The 20,716-nt window shown below is 40.7% G+C and overlaps 1 protein-coding gene across 3 annotated transcripts in view; it reads left to right on the forward strand.

Annotated features, from left to right (window-relative positions):
* The window catches only part of LOC115401135 (cell adhesion molecule 2-like), a 186,252-nt gene extending 169,866 nt beyond the window's left edge, over window positions 1-16,386 (forward strand). For 2 of the 3 annotated variants that reach the window (XM_030109323.1, XM_030109325.1), the window contains 6 exons: window positions 5,239-5,397; window positions 5,742-5,832; window positions 6,915-7,093; window positions 13,545-13,571; window positions 15,763-15,885; window positions 15,974-16,386. In XM_030109323.1, coding sequence (XP_029965183.1) covers window positions 5,239-5,397; window positions 5,742-5,832; window positions 6,915-7,093; window positions 13,545-13,571; window positions 15,763-15,885; window positions 15,974-16,092 — 698 coding nt within the window. In that variant the 3' untranslated portion in view covers window positions 16,093-16,386. The remainder of the gene's footprint in view (window positions 1-5,238; window positions 5,398-5,741; window positions 5,833-6,914; window positions 7,094-13,544; window positions 13,572-15,762; window positions 15,886-15,973) is intronic. The other variant, XM_030109324.1, reaches the window with a different exon arrangement.
* Window positions 16,387-20,716: the final 4,330 nt, after the last annotated feature.

Genomic DNA, 20,716 nt, shown 5'->3' on the forward strand with positions numbered 1-20,716 from the left:
GACTGTGTTTACTTTTTTCACAGCAAGCCCGGCTTCAATGCAAACTAATCTCCCTCTCCTTTAAACATTAAACATTTATAAACCAATAAAATTTAACTCCCTGCAAGTTGTGGAGAAAGTTGAGGGGCTTGATGGGCTTTTATATGTGACCAGATGTAGGATGAAGCTCATTTTCAGGCACAAATCGGGACAGCAAAATAGATGTGTTTGGATACAAACAGCTACATTTAAAGGTTGATTTTATTTGGTGTCATTACACCTCTTAATTAATCACATTCATTTTGCTTTCAAGGGCAGTGCTTTCATTTAGGAACTGATTTGCAGCAACTTTCGACTCCAGTGTCATGACTCGGCGCAGCGCGGCTCCACTCTGCTTTTATTAGTTGGTGATTTCTCATTTTCAGTCATTTGTAATACCGAGCAGTTTGACTTCATTTCAGTGAGGGGAGAACAAAATAAACAATGCTTTTCAAATTGGCTCCAAATGGATGCTATGGTTTTAAAGTCTCGTGGCTCAGAAGCAACATTTTACAGCAATGATGGAGATGAAGGGAGTTAAAGGCGGGATCTTATCACTGCTGGTGATGCAGCAGTTTTACTGATAGGAGAGTTGGAGAGAACTGAAGACGGTGACAACCGTGATGGACTAAATGCATTTCACTAGCAAATGCCTGGCAAGAGCAAATGCGTTTGGAAATGTGAAGGAACATCAAAACAAACCATGGATGAGGACAAAATACAACAGAGAATGGACATAGATATTAAAATGTAACGCAAGAGTTTAAGATAATCTAAATACTAAATGAATACTTGCTTTATTGGGGTCAACAAAAATGCCTCAATTTGAGAAGAAATCGGAGTCGGAGGCTTACTTCAGTTTCCAATGTAAGCCTGTGTATCGTCTGCATATGATGGCACATTTTGTTGCTATCTAAAGTCTGACCCGGTGGGTGCATGTAGATGTGAAATAATGTTGTTGTGAGGCATCAGCGGAGCTGCCAGCTCTGTGTGGGTCAGCCTAATGACTGATTCATTCATTAAATTCGGCTGAAGTTACATCATTTCGTGGGAGGAAGATGATTTTTAATCTCGAAAGCAGCGGTTAACTGAAGTAAAAAGATTGGAGAAGTAAAAACAACCAAGAATGGGAACAAAACAGCTGAGATACACTACAAATAACAGTCAGGTCACGCAAAATGAAGCAGATGTTCTTGTACCGCTGCTTATACAGTCCAACGATACAAGTCAATTGTTGTTGACAGCAGGACTCAGTTCAAGCTAAATGAAGCTCATCATGTAAATACAAGTTTTGTTAAATAGTTGCAATAGTGATAAATGTGTTCTTCTATTTCTTGATTCTTTAATTGAGAAAGAAAAGCTTGAATTAATTATCTTTCCCTGTTAGCCTGTCATAATGGTGTGTGCACAGCTGTATTATTGTATTGTTCGTGCAACGCATTGTCTGAGCTGTCGGGACTGCGAGGGTCACTTTAATGACTCATTGTATTCAGTTAGAGGGAGAAAGATGCTCTTTACTCTTAAAAGATTCAGAAAGTGAAGACGGCAAAAAACAAAACAAAAAAAAAAGCTGCAACATAACATCATCCCATGGTTATGTAATCTGAGACTGTCACTGGCCCTGTGGATGCAGGTTTATGCTCATTTTTCTCACAGTTTAACATGTATTAATGGGGTGTTACCTGAGTTTTGACCAATAATAAATGTTGCTAAAAGTCAATGCTAACTGTTAGCCACTCACATTTTAACTCAGGGTTTTCACTGTCTGACATCCACTTCAAACCTTTTTTCTTCCTCACTGTCTCACCCTGACAATACCAGCAGCCTTTCACTCACAATAGGAGGACATCCTCATGATCGCTCTGTCCTACATTAGAGATGCATCTTTCCTTCATTAGCTCATGCAATATGTGATAAGGATGTGAATATACAGGACAAATCATGAGCTTAAAACACAACTATGCAATGATTCAGTGCAAACATTTTGCAATTAAACATATACAAACCGGGATGATATTTTTTTTAATTCCTAATTTATATTTCTAAAAATTTAAGAAAGTTAGGCGAATAAGGTTTCTACACATGATGGAGAATTGTAGAAAATGCACTGTTAATTTCAGTTGCGTATTTTAAAAGAATGTAAAGTTGGATCCCACATAAAAATACTCTTCTTTAGGTGAATTGAAACTTTTATGGTGATTATATGTACAATTTTGCCACTGTTTCACACATTAAAGTTACATTTTGATTCATTTTTATGTGTAATGTTGTGCCTAAATATTCAAACAGTTGATACATTGTATGAGAGATATTTGTTACATATACTGCAAACCTCTGAACAATTGATGTTCTAACCATCCAATTTGATATAAAATAAGTCTGGAGATGTGAAATCATTAAAGGATTGTAACATCCAAAATCACATAGCAGATATTTTAGGCTCCCACAGTAACCCAGCTACAGATTACCCAGAAGAAAATATGTTTCATCAATACGCTAAATATGCTAGATTGTTCATTAAGGGTGAACAAATTCTTGTGTGAAATTAAGCACCCCGAAAAAAGACCCCAACAAATACAGCTAAAATATTTAACTTTTGTGGAAATGAGTTCATACTTAATGAGATTTCAGTGGCAAATGAACTGGAGAAATTAGGTCAAAACACTGAAAGGAGTGAAGGGAAAAAAAAAAGATTCTCAAAACATTTTAGGCTGCCGTTAATAGTCAGTCAGCGGTAGGCTGCACGCCGCGGTGAGTGGGAGGTTCTCCTCTTAAAAGAGACACAGCTTGACACCACTGCATGGGTTACGCATTAAATTTGCTCGAAAGGTACAACCTGAAACACTTTAATAAAATAAGAAAAGGCTTTAATTGATATGGACTTATTTCCATAACTTGACAGATTGACCCAGTGAACATTAAACAATAACACGCAGGAGTTTAGTGTTCTGCTATTCTAGCGTTGCATTTATTAAGCTCTGAGAAATCAGAAAAGCTCACTTCCCATCAGACTGCCCGGTTCCCTGCCTGCGGACCGGCCGGCCTCTTGAGGTTTTTTTGCTTCAAAGCCGCTGCACCTGAACAGATCCTCGTTGCTGCGTGCGCGTTCTGTCGGCGATGCTCGCAGCTGCCTTGAAACAGACTGACAGCCTCTCTGTTGCAGCTCCGCCGCTGCAGGCGACTTAACGAATGAGAGAAGAAGCTGGAGAGATTTGTGTGTAATGCCACAGAGGCACTTCTTATTCCCCCTCCTGCACTCCGGGGCAGAATTCAAGGCTTTTGACTCTTGAATGCAAGGCCTCCGACTTCACTGTTTGTTCGAATGATGCGTCAGTTTGAAATATTTTATGTCATTTATGGTAATTTGCTGAGTTTTTGTGGCTGTTGTTACTTTTAGTTTTGAAGTTTGGCTTCGTGCTGTGCATACAAAGGCAAGAGACTTGAATAATTAATATGAACAGTTCTCGAAACTATTGTGTGCGCACATTTACATACACGGTCTAAATATATACTTGAAACTATCATGTCTGCTAAACAATTAAAATGTTTATTGTGGCATTCGTGGGAAGAGAAGCACATTTTATGCATTTGAGCATGTATAGCGCTCCCTGTGATAAACACCCTCATCAGCAGGGATTTACGGTGTGGGAGGAATGAGTTCGGATCGCATTGCACCCCACCTCCCAAAACATTCACACCACACATGCTTCGTCTCACACCAAGTAGTAATATTTGGTCCACTGCCGAACTTTTTCTCGTTTTTCACATTATATGATATTAACAATCGTCTGGAATCATATAGGCAATAACAAGCAGAACTCTTGTAGTGCTAGTTAGATGTGTTTAATTGGAAATATCAGCTTTATCTTTTTACAAACAACAACAAAACTTGTCATATCTGTTTTCTAATGTAATAATAAGAGTTACCAATCACATTATAGGTCAGGGGCCAATAACCTACAGCACAAAAACAATAAAACTAGAACTAAATATTTATTAATCTTCCTTTCAGGGGAATGTTTAATCACTCTTGAACACCAAAATCAAACCATCTCTCTCACTTTGTGTCATCTATACTCTGAAATACATTCAAAAGCTACTGAGGCGTCTCATAAACGAGTTGACACCAGTAATTATTGCAGTACGTACAGGAAAAAAAAAGCGGTCATTCCGAAACTGTAGCAGCTGTAATAGTAATATCAGGTCCAATAAAAAATTAATTCCCTCGCACACGACAATATCAAAGAGAATCGGTGGAGGGGAACAAATGGAACCGATCAGCCCAAAATGATGATGATAGGGGTGATCGGGGTTTCATTGCTGAGGGGCTTTTAGTATTTAATAGACCGAGGGAATTTTGTGCTGTTTGTGTGTGTGTGTGTGTGTGTGTGTGTGTGTGTGTGTGTGTGTAAGCGCGCAGGGAGCGCTCATATGTATGTGTTGATTAAAGTGGTTTTGCGGCGGATGGCAGGCAAGAGGAGCAGTGTGAGGAGGATGAGACGGGAGGCATCTCTAAAGATAAATCCTTCCGAGGCCACTGTCAGGTAGCGTCTTATTCAGATCCGATAGCCTCGTGCAGCTGCGCCACACTGAGTGCGGACAGCCGAGCAGATGAAGAAAAGCGTCCAATTATCTCCTAACGAAGGCAGCATCACACGCCGGGCAGAAAGCAAACACAAATCAGGATCTGAGGCGGCGTAAAGGCTGGATGTTTGGGCACCGAAAGTACCACAGAAGTATGGAAAAGTGCGACGAAAGCTATGGAAATCCAGCCCATCCCCGCTGCAGGGGGAGAGTGTGTGGCTGTTTGTGTTGACTGGGATGTTTGAGAGATGGTCCTGGAGGAGCAAACACACCCAACCAACCGAGTCAACGCTCGCATTGCTCTCCCTTCACCATTCACTCTACTTTGACTTGACTTTCAAAGGCCAAGGATTCTCTCCCTCAAAGGAGTTGCAGAGGAAAAACAACAACAACAACAACAACACCGCGGCTGTCTGTGTCAGAAAAGCAATGTCTTGAAATGCAATTTCATGTTTCTCATTTCTTTTTTTCTTTTTTTTCTTTTTCTTACATTTACAAGCTGTATTTTTTTTCCCCCACTCTGTTCCAGAAATAATTTTTTTTTGGGGGGGGTAAGAAACCCAAAAATCCGAAAACTGCTTCTCCCCAAAATATTAAAAATGTATAAGTACACTGTGTGCCGCTCTGACTCCGCAGGCACGAAGGAAGTGAACGCCACGGGAAAGTCTTTCACGGTGAGGAGCAGCCTCCAGTTCCAGGTGGATCGGCGGGACGACGGCGTGGCCTACACCTGCAGCGTGGAGCACGTGTCTCTATCCAGTCCCTACATGACAACCGAGGTGCTGGAGGTCCACTGTGAGTGCCGTCACGCCCCGCAAAGCTGGATTAGGCTGTAAGATTAGCATTCAGGAAAAAAAGAAGAAGAAAAAAAAATACAAGGATTGAGATTACATTTATGTCTGCAGGTTTAGCTTTGCATTTGTTCTGGATTAGTGTAGGATTAGTTTGCAGGTAAGGGATTAGCACAAAAGCGGAGCAGGGATATGGGCTGGAGCTAAGAGCTGCCCAGTGGGTAAAGAGCTAACTACTGTTGTACTTTGTCAGCGTGAAAGTTAAAGCCTCGAACACACAGTGTCGCCACAGCTTTGGATTTTTTTCCTCTCTCTTTTTTTTTTTCTTTTTTTGTCTTGTCTTCGCAGATGCTCCCCATCTGGATATCGCACATTCGCAGATTATTCCACAGGAGGGGCAGTACTTCAAACTGGAGTGTGTTTCAATAGGGAACCCCATGTAGGTTGGAATTTATTCACAACTCCCATTTTAAGGTCGATGATATCTCACACACACACACACACGTGTGTCACCTGTACTGCTGTCTCAACAGTCATCATGCATAACACCAAATAATCTCTCTTCACCTTGAATGAGCATAAACACACCAGCTCTGTTGTTTTCAATGCTGTTAAAGCTTACATCAATCCCAAAAAGTGAGAAACCATTGGAGCATCGACGATTAGTTATCAGTGCCTGGTGTGTGTTGTTACAAGAGGGTCCGAGAACAGAATGAAGCACTGTTTCCAGTCCATCCAGTTCATTAATGAGACCCACTGACAAACCTGCAAAGCAAAACAAATGATTGGAAAAGACTGACAGAGCCAGAAATGATTCAGGCTGTAAAATACATTCGTTTTGATCATTGTTCGTGGATGGATCAGATCAGATGGATATAATGGTGCTTCCATGCAGCTGGGAACTTGAGAGAAGTCCTTATATAAACATAAGAAGTCATGATACACATGATCTAAAAAATTCCTGCATTTTTAAGCTAGCTTATTGAAGTTTGGCTATTTTCACTCAGACTGTGCCAAGATCGGGTTATTAAAGTGCATAATAGAGATTTACTATTCTTCATGCGGATAAACAACACTGCCAGGATATCAGATCTGCAGCTTTCTGAAATTTCCCACACCACCAGTGGAGAGTTCCCAGTCTGATGGCGTTCAGAGGTGTTATTCCCCAGCTGCGAGCAGCTGTGGCTCAGATGGCAGAGCTTGAAATCTTCCAACTCCAAGTTTGTCGATTTTTATCCCCACCGCTGTCTGTCAATGTCTCCAAGTGTCCTTGGGCAAGACACTGAATCCAAAGTTTCTTCCAGTGGAGAGTGAGCACTTTTTTTCTGTCACCACTGGAGTGTGTGTCTAAACTTTCCATTTCCTGGGTACAAATGAGTGCAGCATCATTTCTGTGTTTCCCATAGTATCTTATCCCTTTGCTCATATTCATTTCGGACTCTGCAGTGTTTCCCTTGTTTCTAAGCATCTGGCTCGTCACACATTATAGCATAGAGCTGTTGTTTTTATCCTCCCCTCCAGACCTGAACCGGTGCTTTGGTCTAAAGATGGAGGAGAGCTACCGGACATCGAGCGCATGATAGTGGAGGGGAGGGAGCTCACCATCACCACGCTAAACAAAACGGACAACGGCACGTACCGCTGCGAGGCCAGCAACCACCTGGGGACCAGCAGTGCTGAATACGTCCTGTTTGTATACGGTGGGTGCTTCACTGATGGCCATGGTCTCTCTATGGGTGATCATTTTCTTTATTATTTGTTTTAAGTATTGTTATTATTATTATTTGCTGCTGTTTTTCTCACTCTCACGGCTTTGCAGCCCACTGTGTGCTCACTCAAACATGGTTGGTGTTTATCACAAAGATTAAAAGACCATCTGAGCCAAAAAAGGAGAGTCAGGGTACAACAGACAATGAGGCAAAAGCAGAGCAATATATTTATATATATATATATATATATATATATATATATATATATATATATATATATATATATATATATATATATATATATATTATATTTACAGCAGAAATGCTTCACAAACAACCACATTTCCAGAAATTTTAGTGTTTTTTTTTTAATCATATGATTTGCCAATCATCACAACTGTTGGAGACGCGCGTCATGCCAGCTTTATCTCACAGTTTTTGAAGTCCCATCTGTTTAATATTAACCAATAATAAGAGCATCACAGCCAAAGCTGACAGATAATGAATAAATATTCTGGAAAGCACAATTTTCTGAGTCTGGTTCATCAAAGAACCACTGATTACTTCATAACCAACTTCATTATTGGTTTCTCCATGAGGAGCAGTGGACAGTTTTTGGTCTTAATATTTAACCATCTCCTCGTTTTCTTTCTTTCTTTCTTTTTTAAACTGCAATTTTAGAATCATCAGTGTGTTTTTGGTCCAATTACTTGAAGGCAGTGGCCATTTCATTATCATCCGTCGGACTCCATTCTCCATAAAATAAATTCAAATTAGTAAAATGGAACATTTTTATTGATTTAATCAATTTTTGGAACTTAAACATTTTAAAACCCTTACCTCATTTGTGTTTTTTGTGCATCAAGATTATAAAAGTCTTAAAACTGAAAACTCTTGCCATTTGTTATGTGATACGTCTTCATTTTAACACTTTCTCATACGAGATGGGGGGGATGCCTTACACCAAAGTGCTTTTATGCTATTCATAGCCACCTAACAGCATCAACCGGTATGTAAATAGTTTATATCTTGAACTAAGTTGTGAGTTACTGTTTTAGTTTGTGTGTCGATCTTAGGATTGAGTACGACAAGATGATGACTTCAAGTCAAACTGCAGGTAAAACTCTAGTTATTGTCTGAAACAACACAGAATTACAGTCAAACAGCAGATCAGAGGAATACAAAATCCCAAACAAGCACAGATCAAAAACCAGACATGACAGGACAACACTGAATTAAAGCCGAGATGAAACAGACAAATCTGTTGTTTTCTGACTCATATTTATTTCTTTCAGTGACCAGTTTTTACCTAAAAAAAAACATCAACTGCAGACGTCAGTAATTACTACATGCCACTTAGGCTTTTTGTTCAAATGGCTGACATATCATCAGAGTGTCTTAGAATTTTATTTGTTTATTTATTGTTTATGGGGATGACTTAGCAGAGATTTTAGTTTTAGCCTGATTTCATGGCAGGAGTCCACAAACCATCAACTGTGCTGCAACCTGGGCAGCATTGACAAGGCCTAAAACCTTATTCCCTTTTTTTAAACATCTTCTAGTGATGAGATGTAAAATGTTTTCTTTTTTCCACATTGTGTGCATTTTTTTTAAATATAAAATCTTCATAGTGCCCAGTTTTTATTGATTTTCAAGGGACTGTTATGCACATATTAATGTTGACTTACCACAGAATAATAATGCACTTTATTTCATGTAGCATAATTTCAGTAGTTATTTCAAGTGTTGGAAGTGTCCTTTTTTAATTGGAAATTAAATAAGGTCACTTTAATTCAAAGTTAACATGGAAACCAGTAACTGTCCTGTCTCCATCCCACAATCTCTGGGCCTTAATAAGGGAAGAAATGACTGACTGAGACAAACTGGCACCAGTGTTCGTACAGGAACATCACTTTATAAAGCTGGACCGGACACAAGTGGAGACAAACAGGAAGAAGGAAAGTGCTGCAGATACTTTGAGTGACGAGACCACTTAAAAAGTAGAGAAGAGTTCCTGCACAAAACAAGAAAATGGTCGATAAATGAAACATAAACCTGAACTCCACCAAATAGTCAAGATTGATATATTGATGAACGAGGGATGCACTAATGCCAGTGTGCCAGCCTTCATACACATCATATTAATGTCTTTAAAATCTGATATGAATCTCTGCATCCAGCAATTCTGCAACGTTTGTTCTTTCTTCATTGCATTCCTTGTTCATTTGCTGAAACATTAATTTAAGACTCACGTTTCATGTATTTGCCATTTTCTTCTCTTGTGCATGAACTCTCCTCTCTTTTTAAGTGGTTTTGTCGCTCAGAACATCTGCAGCACTTTTCTTCCTCCTGATCATCTCCGGTTGTGTCCGGTCCAACTTTGCACTCCCTGCTTCATAAAGTGATTCCTCTTGTAACGATGTCGGTGCCAGTTCGTCCCATTCCATCAGACCTTCTCCATCTGTTAGAATCGTTTCATTTCTGCAATATGGAAAACAGGGACAGGTATTTGACAGAAATGTGTGAATAAAGCTTGTGAGTTGAATTTTAATCCTTAATAAATGTGTGCAAATTCAGAGTTCAAACATGTAACTCCTCTCTGTACGACCAGTGCTTAAGCACAGCGCAGAGATGTGTCGCCCCGCTGCTCCGCTGACCACATGCCGACGGATCCCCTATCAAAACCCGCTTTAGCACGCTGCAGGATCGCCCGCTTTATCTCGCTACATATCACAACATGGCTTTAGCTTCTGGACTCTTCCTGTGAGGAAACAGGGAAAAAAAAGTGTTAAGGATGCAGAATTTAGATTCCGACCACCGCCTGGAGGAGAGATAAGTTAATCCCGAGACAGTGGATGGGGCTGAGAAAATAAAAACGACATGGTGCAGAAATGGATCATTAGGGCCTCTGCAGCCCATGTGTAGAACATTTATCAAACACAACCGTGAATCGGGGAAAAAGTGAAGATACAAGCGAACATGGACACAATGTTAAAAATTCAACACGGATTTATTTGTTTCCCCTTTTCTTTTTTTGCCAATTAAGCCGTGCCACACCAGAGTGCAGTTTGTTTAGCAGCGACTGATCAGGCAGGCTGGACTCATTCCACTCTCAGGCAGTCGGTGGATCCACGGCGGGTTCTTTGTCGTGGTTTTCCAGGGTAGAGAAATTATTTCATTGGGGAAAAAAGAGGGAAAAAAAAGTGAAGCGAGAGGCGGATGACACATTCGCCCTGACAGTTTTTGTTATCTCAGTCTCTTCTTTTAGCATGCTCATTGAACAGCGCCGGGCAGCGATGTCAGGCTAGTCTGTATCGTCCTGTTATATCTACACACCGCGTACCGGACCCGAGCTTTCTTCTTCACATTTCACAGCCAACAAGCTCACTTTTTTTTTTTTTAATAGACTAAAAAGAAACCTATTCAATTAACCTGTGTTGCTGGACTTATGTGGACCCGGAGGCTGTTTGTCACTCTTTGTGAGGTTGACTGATAACGCCTCAGCCGTCCTTTCACACCCGACACAAAAGTCCCGGGCTGCAGGGAAAGTTCAGCGGGAAAAATGGAGTGGAAGCAGGGAAAGGATGTGAGAGACAGGCTCATTTCCACCCATGATGACAGTCATTCTTCACAGCTACATTGTGTCTGGCTGAATACTTTCCAGGTCTCTTTGGATCATCTCAGCCTCTAAAACCTAATTTGCTAATGACAAGAGAGCTGAGGAGCTGTAAATGTCATTGGTCCGCGCAATTTATTACTGTCTGCAATTATGCACTGTATTAAGGAGGCGCTCTGTGTGAGACGTTACAGAGGTAGTGGTGGATCGTGGTTTAATTAAATACAGCTGATAAAAAAAAAAAATTAAAAAAATCTGAAGCTGTAGCCCCCCTCCTGACCTCTTCCCCTCACATCTCACTATTACTGAGAGTACATTTTCAACTCAACAAGCATGACATGCTGCAAGTTTTTACAGCCAGCATGTGCATGCGTGTGCGTGCACGTGCGTGCCCACAGCCTATTTACGAACCAATCATCAGTGTTTTAAAAACTTGCCAGAAGTCAAAAAAAGTTCCTCATGCATGACTCATCTGCTGCTGGGAGGATTTTATACATTCATAGCTTGAGTCGCTGCGCATCCCCCATTTTCTACCGTCATTTTCATTATTTTGCGGCGCGCTCGCCGAGAATTAACCTGCATCAGCCCCGCGCGCCGTAATTGATTTGTGCCGTTTGATTCTCCTGTAAGTTTCCTCATGTGGAGCCTGCACCCTGTGGAGAGGTTTGTTTTTGCTCCCCGTCGTTCCTGTTTTCATTTTAGCAAGACGTCACCACGTCGGCGCCTCCGTCTCCACCCCGCCCCGCCTCCCTCCCCCCCACCTTCATCCCTCCAGCCCGCCGGTGCCGACGCAGCTGCGTGCGCCTGCACCCCCTCCGCGCCCCCGCCCCGGTGCTCCATACACTCACAAACATGACACCGAGCGCGGCGCCGATGATTGATGAGCTAACTGAGCTCTGCGCTCGAAAATCACATTGTTTTACTCCATGAATTCAAGCCTCTTGTTTTCCTCCTTTGTCGTTCTTTTTTTTTCCAACTCACCCTTCATTTTCATTTTCATCTTACTTTAAAATATGCAGATTTTACAGGCATAAGATGCTACAACCGATGTAAATCTCTGCGAAACAGAAAACAAGAGTGTTTTACTGCACTTTTGTTCCTCAGCTGAATGAGGTTTTTTTTTTACCCAACAGTAGGAGCACATGCACTTAAGTTGAAATGATGTTTACCACAAGAAAGCCACGTGCTCCATGTGTACACTTCTCCCCGTCTCTCTTAATGGAATTAGTGCCGCAGTGTTTGTGTGTCATACTGAGCCTCAAGAGCACTCTGCAGGTAAAACACGCTAAATGGTAGCTTCGGCGGTGAAAGTAGATCGGCTAACGCGATAGGGGAAAACGCCGGTGTTGCTCAGAGTTGGGAAACGCTTCAATTTGAAAATCAAGCCGTAAGCCTTGAAGGTGCCCTCTGAAATCCGCTTGTAAACAAACGTGTGTATGGATTATTTTACAACCTAGCACTTTGTGCCTATCCTTGAGAGATAGCAAACTGATTTTCTACCCCCCCCCCCCCCCCCCCCTTAAAAAAATAAAGCATAGCTTGAATTTTTTCAGCTCTTATATATAGGCTCTTGGTGGAAAAAAAAAAAGTAGTTAATATCAACTAATTTGGTCCACAGATATTTTAACCAGCATTCTGAAAATGATGCCCGTTTACTCGCCACTAGCAGAAACACTGGAAATGATGATGATGAAAATAAACACAATGAAAGTTTTGCATTTTCACTTGAAGGCATCGTCTGTTCTCGGTCCAAACGCTACTTATTCTTGATCATTCAGTCTGCAAACTGCTGCTTCTTCTCTCATTGCCCTGATCTGCCAATGTCTTGTATGTTTTTTGTTGTTTTTTTCTAAAAAAAAAAAAAAAAGAAAAGAAAAGAAAAGCTTCAAATGTTGATTTACTAAGGGTATGCACTGAGATTTGCATCTGAGGAACTCCGGACACAGCTGCCAGTGTTTGTTTAGTGTGATCGGCTTCATGAATGTGGAATATCAGGCATGTCTACCGGCGGCACACTGGGAGTGCTTAATGCTCATAGATTAATTATTTATGCATTTAAACCGTTTGAAAGTAATGGAAGGGAAAGAACTGGACCTTCCTACACCAGAGAGTACTGCTTTCATGATGCTGAGATATATTCCCTCAACTGGCCCGCGCCAGCTGTATTTGCAGAAGTTTCATTATAATATCATATATTTCCAGTTTTATATCTCTGGGGATCTCGCCATCTTCTTCTTGTTTTTTTTTTTTTTTTTTTTTGCGTCAACGCAAAATACGTTTGCTAGCTTCCTTCACCCACACTTCCAACTCAGTGTTCTCACATTTTACTTGACACTTGCGGCTCATCCAAAGTTTTTACTGCGGACACAAGCAGAATGTCGAAGCTCCTGGAAGCTCACTGAAAACGCAACCTTTTTAGAACAGCTCCCACTTTTTGAAAACACTCCAAATCCGTCTCCATAGAAACAGAAATGTGAAACATTTGCATATTCATATTTACAGTGAACAGGGAGTTCAGGATTATGTTTGCACAGAGCAGTTTCACTTACCAGGAATCTGAATACTGTATTTCTGCCTCTGTTCTTCATCTTACTGCCATCAGTGTGTGTTGTGCAAACATCTCCTGGAAAGCATGTGTTTGCCTCTGACAGCAACGCTTCGCTCACCATCGCTCCTGCTCTCTGTCAAAGTGAAAACTTGAGACCATGCCAATTTTCCTGTCTTTCTTTTTTTTTTCCTTTGAATCTGTATGGTCACCTGTTTTATCACGGTGTTGTTCCCCTCGTCTTTCCTTACTGCTGTCACTGTCTCCAACCATGGCAACAGCCAAAGACTTTCCAGGGCCTACAACAGGTAAATATCCCCAGTAGGTGGTCATTGCAAGCCAGATTTGGAGTGCTGAGATGCTGGATCTGGCTCTGGGTCAGGACACATCATGGCCTCACCCAGCATGAGCCAAGTCATCACCATGCATGGACGCTCACTCTGCTGACGCCAGTCACTCCCCCTCCAGCCATGTCACACGCCGCATAAGTGGTCGCACTGTACGTTTCTGTTCTATTTACACAGTGAAGAGATGCCTCTGTTTGACCGAAGGTGGTATTTTACTCATTCTCAGAGGGAAAAAAAGGAAATTCTCTCCTTCAAATATCGGACTGTAATTTTCAGAAAAATGTGAGGTTACATTTTCCAAGAGGGTCCATGGGTTGGGTTGGTCGAAAGAATTTGTCTGCAGTAGTTTAGTTTGATGTTTTGTAAGAGTTTTTAGAGTTTAACAAGCCCCGGGTTTGTGTCAGGACATGTTTATAGTTCCTGTGTAAAAATTCTGAATCAGCGGTGTCCTCGATTCTGCAGAGATGGGTAGATATCCACTTTTCAGTGCATGTGTGAACAGTGATTTTGATTTTAACTTAATTTTACCTTGTGTAATGTTAGGCATTCAAATATTGGCTAAAAGTCCAGATTGAACAATAATGTTTTCGGTAAGTGTGTGTTCGCCCTGTGGATATTCAGTGACATGAAGATTGCTTATTCTCTTTGCTGACATTCGATCATTCTTCTCATTGTCATGTAACCAAAATGAAAACAACACATCTGTCGTACCTGAGCAGTTATCGCTTCAAAGTCTCCTGTGCCTGTTTGTCCACGTCTTCAAGTGAAAACGCAAAACTTCTGTTGGTTTTTGAGCGTCACTTTACAGGACAGCTCTGAGGGTGGAACTTTTCAAAAATGTTCCCCCTCCGTTGCCATAGAAACAGGGCAAAATACAAGTATTTGAGAACAGTCAGACGGCCTCCAGAGTGTCAAGACTCCCAGTTCTTCATCTTCTGGTTATTTGGTAGTTTTATTGTTGAGGGTCACCTGGAATAGCGATCTAGCTTGGTCTTCTGTCCATGCGAATGTCCGTGTTCTTGCTATTGTTAACGTTTATAGTGTGTGTGTGTGTGTGTGTGTGTGTGTGTGTGTGTGTGTGTGTGTGTGTGTGTGTGTGTGTGTGTGTGTGTACGGTGTTGTCACAAAAGCAAACAAAAGCACCCACTAGTGGCCCAACATGAGAACTACACCATTTTCAGCTTTCCCGCCATTTCCATAGAAACAGACATCGTTTTCAAAATGTTGTCGTGTAAAAGCAAAAAAAGCTTTTCTGAAGCAAAAACACTAAAACGCTGCGTTTTCACTTGAAACATAGGTGAGTATCCTGATTAAAACAAAACAAAAAACAAAAAAACACAATTGTGGTGGGTCTGGTCTGCATGGAGATAAACAAACTGCATGTTACACCCCTTCATCTTGTTCTTCTTTCATCACTATTATTTTTAATGCCCCCACACAATTTGGGCTTCTGTAAATGAGGGTTGCATTCTGTTAACAGTGGAGTTTTGTAAAAGAAAAAAAAAAAAATACAGCATTCCCGCCGTCATTTCCCAGGGTCACTTTGCAAAAGTGAGCACAAGCCATGGTCATTCATCAGCTTGAGATAATGAGAGCGCATGAGGTGCACAGTGAAGACACCGCCGCTCACAGTTTATTAGAGTACAGACACAAAGGGAGGCCTCGGCTCGCTCTCTGCCCAGAGGATGCCTCCTGTTAAATAACACTTATTTAAAAAAAAAAAATAATAATAAATAAAACGGATCCAGAGAAGCAGGGAAGTGTGGCAGGGAGCAAGGAGAAACATTAAAGATAGTGTGTGTACAAGCTCTGGAGAAGAAAAAACTGTACCCTAAAGCATCAGTCAGAGCTGTTTTCCTTTCTTTTTTTTGAAGCTCATTTCTGCTGCTAATGCCACATTTTCCGAATTGTGTAGAGTTTTGTGGTATTTTCTGTGATTGCTGCTTTTATATCATGGTTCAGACACTTCAAAGCAGCGATGTCAGGCTGCTCCAAACGAACGACGCGAGCTCAGTTGGGATTGTTGCGCTTTGTAAACGCTGCATCTGGATTATTTTCAGGCGCTAGATCTGTTTTTAGTAAATTCCTACAGCTGTGTTAAATATCTTACTGACGTTTGATGTTTCCCCCCCACCGTCTCGTCGCATTTCAGATCCGAACGCGGTGGGACCTCACGGGCCTGACCACGCTTTGATCGGCGGCGTTGTTGCAGTCGTGGTCTTCATCACCCTGTGCTTGATAATCGTTCTTGGCCGATATCTGGCCAGACATAAAGGTAAATCGGGACCCTTCCGAATAAGCCGGCGTCGAGCACTTTTCAGCAGCAGGCGGGCGACTGGAATCGACTGTCAATGTCTCCGCAGGGACGTATCTAACGCACGAGGCCAAAGGAGCGGAGGACGCCCCCGACGCAGACACGGCCATCATCAACGCCGAGGGAAACCACGTGCACGCAGAGGAGAAGAAGGAATACTTCATTTAGACTTCCTCTCCCGCTCGCTTCATTTCCTGACAGACAGTTTCCGGCTGCCTTGTCGTCGCTTCGTTGAATTTCAGTTGTCCTTCTTTTCCAGATAAGCTTGGATGTGCTCATTCTCAAAAGCGTTTTGCAGAAAAAAACAGCCTTCTCTTTTTTGTAATCACGATAAAACCATGTCCAAATGGGTCGTTTTGGGTTCGACGGTGCCTAAACGCTGTACACTTTAATGCTTTTCCTCCACTGCCTGCATTGAATTTAACTTTTTTTGTTTCTTCTTGTACAACTTTTAGCAGATTTTTAAAAATTCAAAAGCAAAAAGTAAAATGTCCTTCCCCTGGAGTTAGAGTCGAGTTTTAGCTTTTCAAACAGTTTCAAGAGCAGAATATGTTCCAGTTTTATCAGACATTAGCATCTGTTGACTGGTTGTTAGATTTGGCCTGGAGTTCGCCGCAGCTGCAGTCGGTTAAATTCACCAGAAAACACACCAGAAACCTTTCTACACAACAAACGCTGTGGAAGCACAAACAGCGTGGTTCTACCGATAGGATTTCCTCTCCGCTCCGGCACTCTTATCTGTATATTCCCACGCTTGTTTTCAGTTTGTTGCTCGCACCGTTTGATTCACAGCAACGGAGAACAAGTTAGAAAATTAAAGCACAAAGTCTGAGGACTAACATGGAGGGAGAACACGTCAGCTGCTCCTCGTCTCAGGATTCGATACGAGTCTAGATGGAGTCAGACGCGCGACGCCGAGTTCAGCTCGCTCACAGCTCTTAGTCGTGTACGGGAAAAGATTTTTCATTTCGCTACTTGTGGTGAGATCCGGACTGAATGAATGGGGTTCACTATTTATGTTGACTTTTATTGAACAACTATGCTCAATGTGTGGATATTGCTGTAAAATACTTTGCTAACGTGAATATTGGTGAATAATGTTGACTCTTGGGATCCCTGACACATTCACAGTTTGTATATTAGCATATACAGTATTTAAAGCATTTCACTTCTTCTTTTTTTTTTTTTGTTTTTTTGTTTTCCCATTTATCTGATAAGAGTTGGTTTCGCCAGAAGACGTGTAAATACTATGTAAGTATTCGATTTTAGTAAAAGAAAGACCGGGAATAGCTTTTTAATTTAATCCTGTCGTTTTTGATCAGAGTGATCACACTTTTGAAAATTTATCCAAACAGGGATTCATATAATTTGCTTAAAACATTCAAGAAAAGAAAAAAAAGAAAAATGGCCAAAATATGTGTACTCATTATTCTGATTGATTGACATTTATTATATAAAGCTATATTGATTGATATTATTGCTGTTATTACTGAAGTAGTTGTCGGACATTACCTTTTCCATTTTTTAATTATCATTTTAAAAAACAAAAGGAAAAAAAAAACAGTACAAGGATCACCGTTATGGCCTTTGAGTTTGCTGCAAACATTTCTAATGACATGTTGAGGCATTGGTGAATCAGACGTCCCCTCACTGTACATAACCACTGTATCAAAGACATCCCGACACATCGCCAATGCTCATACATGTTATTTTGTTAGTTCAGTATGATGCTATAAATAACTCATTTTGTACAAAGATTGAATCGCTGTAATTAATTTGCTTTTTATGGGGGATGTGTGAGGTTTGCTTTTATTCTCAGTATTGAATATTCATTTTTCAACTATGCCACTGTAAAAAAAGAAAAAGGAAAAAAAAGAAGAAGAAGAAGAAAAGAAAAATGAGAGACAAAGTGTGGATTAAAATATGAACAACTCAAAAAAATGCCATTTTTGTTGTGACTATTTGTATTTTGAAATGAATTGGGTGCAGAAGGAAAGTGATGGGCAGCGCTGCACTGCAATAGTTATTCCGTGCAACCATTACGTATTACTCAACCTTTAGCATTAATAATATATGCAAAGTGTCTAACTTGTAGAAAGATTAAAAAACCATGAAGCTCCTCAGGAAGATTGCCCGAGGCTTCGGAGCGCTGCTCATGATTTGTGCATTAATACGGGGCGACAAAAGGAAGGCTCCAGTCTCCCTGAATTCATTCCCATTTCACTGGAGTGGCTGCGAGGATCTGCCCACAGATGTCAACGCAGCACACTGCCGGCTTTTTTTTTTTTTTTTACAAAGTCATGCAGGGAAAAGCAGGTTGTGTGAGGAGAACTGGGGAGTTTCTGATTTCACCTCATGTTTCAGGGATACAGCTTCACTTAAAAAAGCACAATTCTAACATTTAGAATGAGTTTTAATGATCCCTAATGAGAAATTTGGAGGGAAGCACACTGATGCACCATCCCTATGTAGATTCATTTTGCTTTTATTTTATTTTACTTGTAATTTTCATGACATCCATGCATTTTATTTCATTCTTTACACTTCATCCAGCTTGGTGAACCCATACCAGCTACACCGACACACAGTATCAGCCCCTTCATTTAGCTGTGGGTTAAAAATAGACTATACAAGTGGGAAAACCCATGCATGCACAGGGAGAACATGCAAACTCCACACAGAAACCTGGACTTGGTGTTTGCATGTTCCACATGCGTTTTCCTAGTGCATAACCCAAGTTGCAGATGTCAGTGATGATTGCTGGATGGGGGAGTAAAATACACCTCTGCCTTCTATTCTATTCTATTGTATTCTATTGTATTCTACCCTCCTTTATCATAGCATTCACAGGTCTGTCAAACACCTGAGATTACGCTCTCTTTTTTTAACCTTTATCCATCCAGGTGATCTTAATGAGACCATGGTCTCGTTCTTAAATGAATCATGTTATTACAATTTTACTTAACGGCATGACAAGCGTCACAGTTTAAAACCCCACTGACACACCAATAACAGTGTTTTGGGTGTCAATTTACATTATTATATTGCTCAGAGTCACTAAAAATGCAATTTTTCATGGTAGAATGTTTTGAAAGGCCACTGATTTGTAACAAAAAAATTCCAAAACACTCTTACTGTGCAGTGCAATGTAACTTGGTCGTCTGTCCATAGGAATGTCCGTGTACAGCGCATTGTTGTCTGCATATGTGTGTGTTTTCTTTACAAACACAGCACTAACTCTCGACCATTATCGCTAACTACACCTTATTTCGCGTTTCTACGGCTTCGTTGTAAGCAGACAGGGTTTTGAAAACGTTGCCATGAAAACATAAAACCTTTCTGAAAAGAAAACGTGACAACAATGAGTTTTCACTTGAAACATAAAGTCATAAACTCAGAGCTAAATCACATTTTAGATTAAAACAACACAGAAAAGACAGAAAAGCTCAGCATGTCTCAAAAGATTTTTTTTTTTTTTATTTGAACATACTGGACTTCCTGTATTCTCACAATAAAAACTAAACTTAAAAGCTGTTTTTGGAAAAAAAAAAAAGACGACTTCAAAAAGTCATATTTGTCTTTCTACAGAGACACACAACTATCTGAACAGTACTACTTTTTTTTCTACAAAGAAAACCTAAATATTACCAATGTTAATGCCTCTTTAAAGATTTATATAATGTCTGAGTGACGTTTGGTAAAAACAAAATGAAGGGGACGTTTTCCAGATTTGACACAGACACATAAGTGAAACAACTTTTTCCAGCTGGAGATGGTTTCAGAAGAATGAGCTGCTGTTGGTGCGGAGAAGACGAGGCTGTAGCTACATCACGGCGGTAAGTGAGGCTCGGAAAGTCGAGCAGGCTTCCTATTGGACGACACTGTTTTACATGTAGTTACAAAAGCCAGTTGAGGTGAAAATGCAACAAAAAGCAAATTTTCTGAGACTCATTGGGGTGTGAATTTCGAGATAAATACAAGCTGGAGGAATATCTTATTAACAGAAAGGCGCTATACAAAGGAAAAACGGTGTAAACAGCATCAGACATGGTGCTTTGGAAATGTGGAGGTTGAAAAAAAAATACCAATACTCCAACTAAAACTCAGGTTTGTTTTTGGATCAATTTTTATATTATGATATTGATATTTACACTGCAATCGCTATTCCACAGAAACATGCAGTTTTTTTGTTCGATTTGATGGTTATTATGCCATTTATGTTCTTTTTGCTGCCGTTAGTCCAAAACTGTTATATTTGGAGCAGAGATAAAGAATAAGACAGAGTTGTGTTTGCCTTGGGGTGTTTTTAAGCTAAATAATTGCAAAGAGGTAAAATAGCTCCTTTATTTTGCCTCTAAAGCTCAAATTCACCCCCATACATTAAGGTTTTGTTAAAAGTATGAGTATCTTACAATACCAGCATTGGCTTGACTTGGTATTAGAGATCGGGAGTGTCACACATCATTATATTATGAGGGACATATGGGGAGACTCGAGATAAGTGTCTGTTTTAGCCTACACTGTTTAAATGACGTATTGCCGTAAAGTGTAATGACCTACAGACGAGCACTGAAACAACACATTATCCAATTTGCATCTGGCTTAAGCAAATGTTAATTTTAGTGTCCTACATTTATGGATAGCACATGCACTCTAAACTACGACAATCGAGGAAGCCTTTCACGGTCCATTATCGCCGCCTCAGTGACACGGATTAACTTTTGCAAACGTGAGGATGGATATATTAACCTTGCACGTATTAAATATCGCCGTGTCCTTAAAGGGAGATCTC

The sequence above is a fragment of the Salarias fasciatus genome, chromosome 14 (genome assembly GCF_902148845.1).
Source record: "Salarias fasciatus chromosome 14, fSalaFa1.1, whole genome shotgun sequence".
Lineage (NCBI taxonomy): Eukaryota > Metazoa > Chordata > Actinopteri > Blenniiformes > Blenniidae > Salarias > Salarias fasciatus.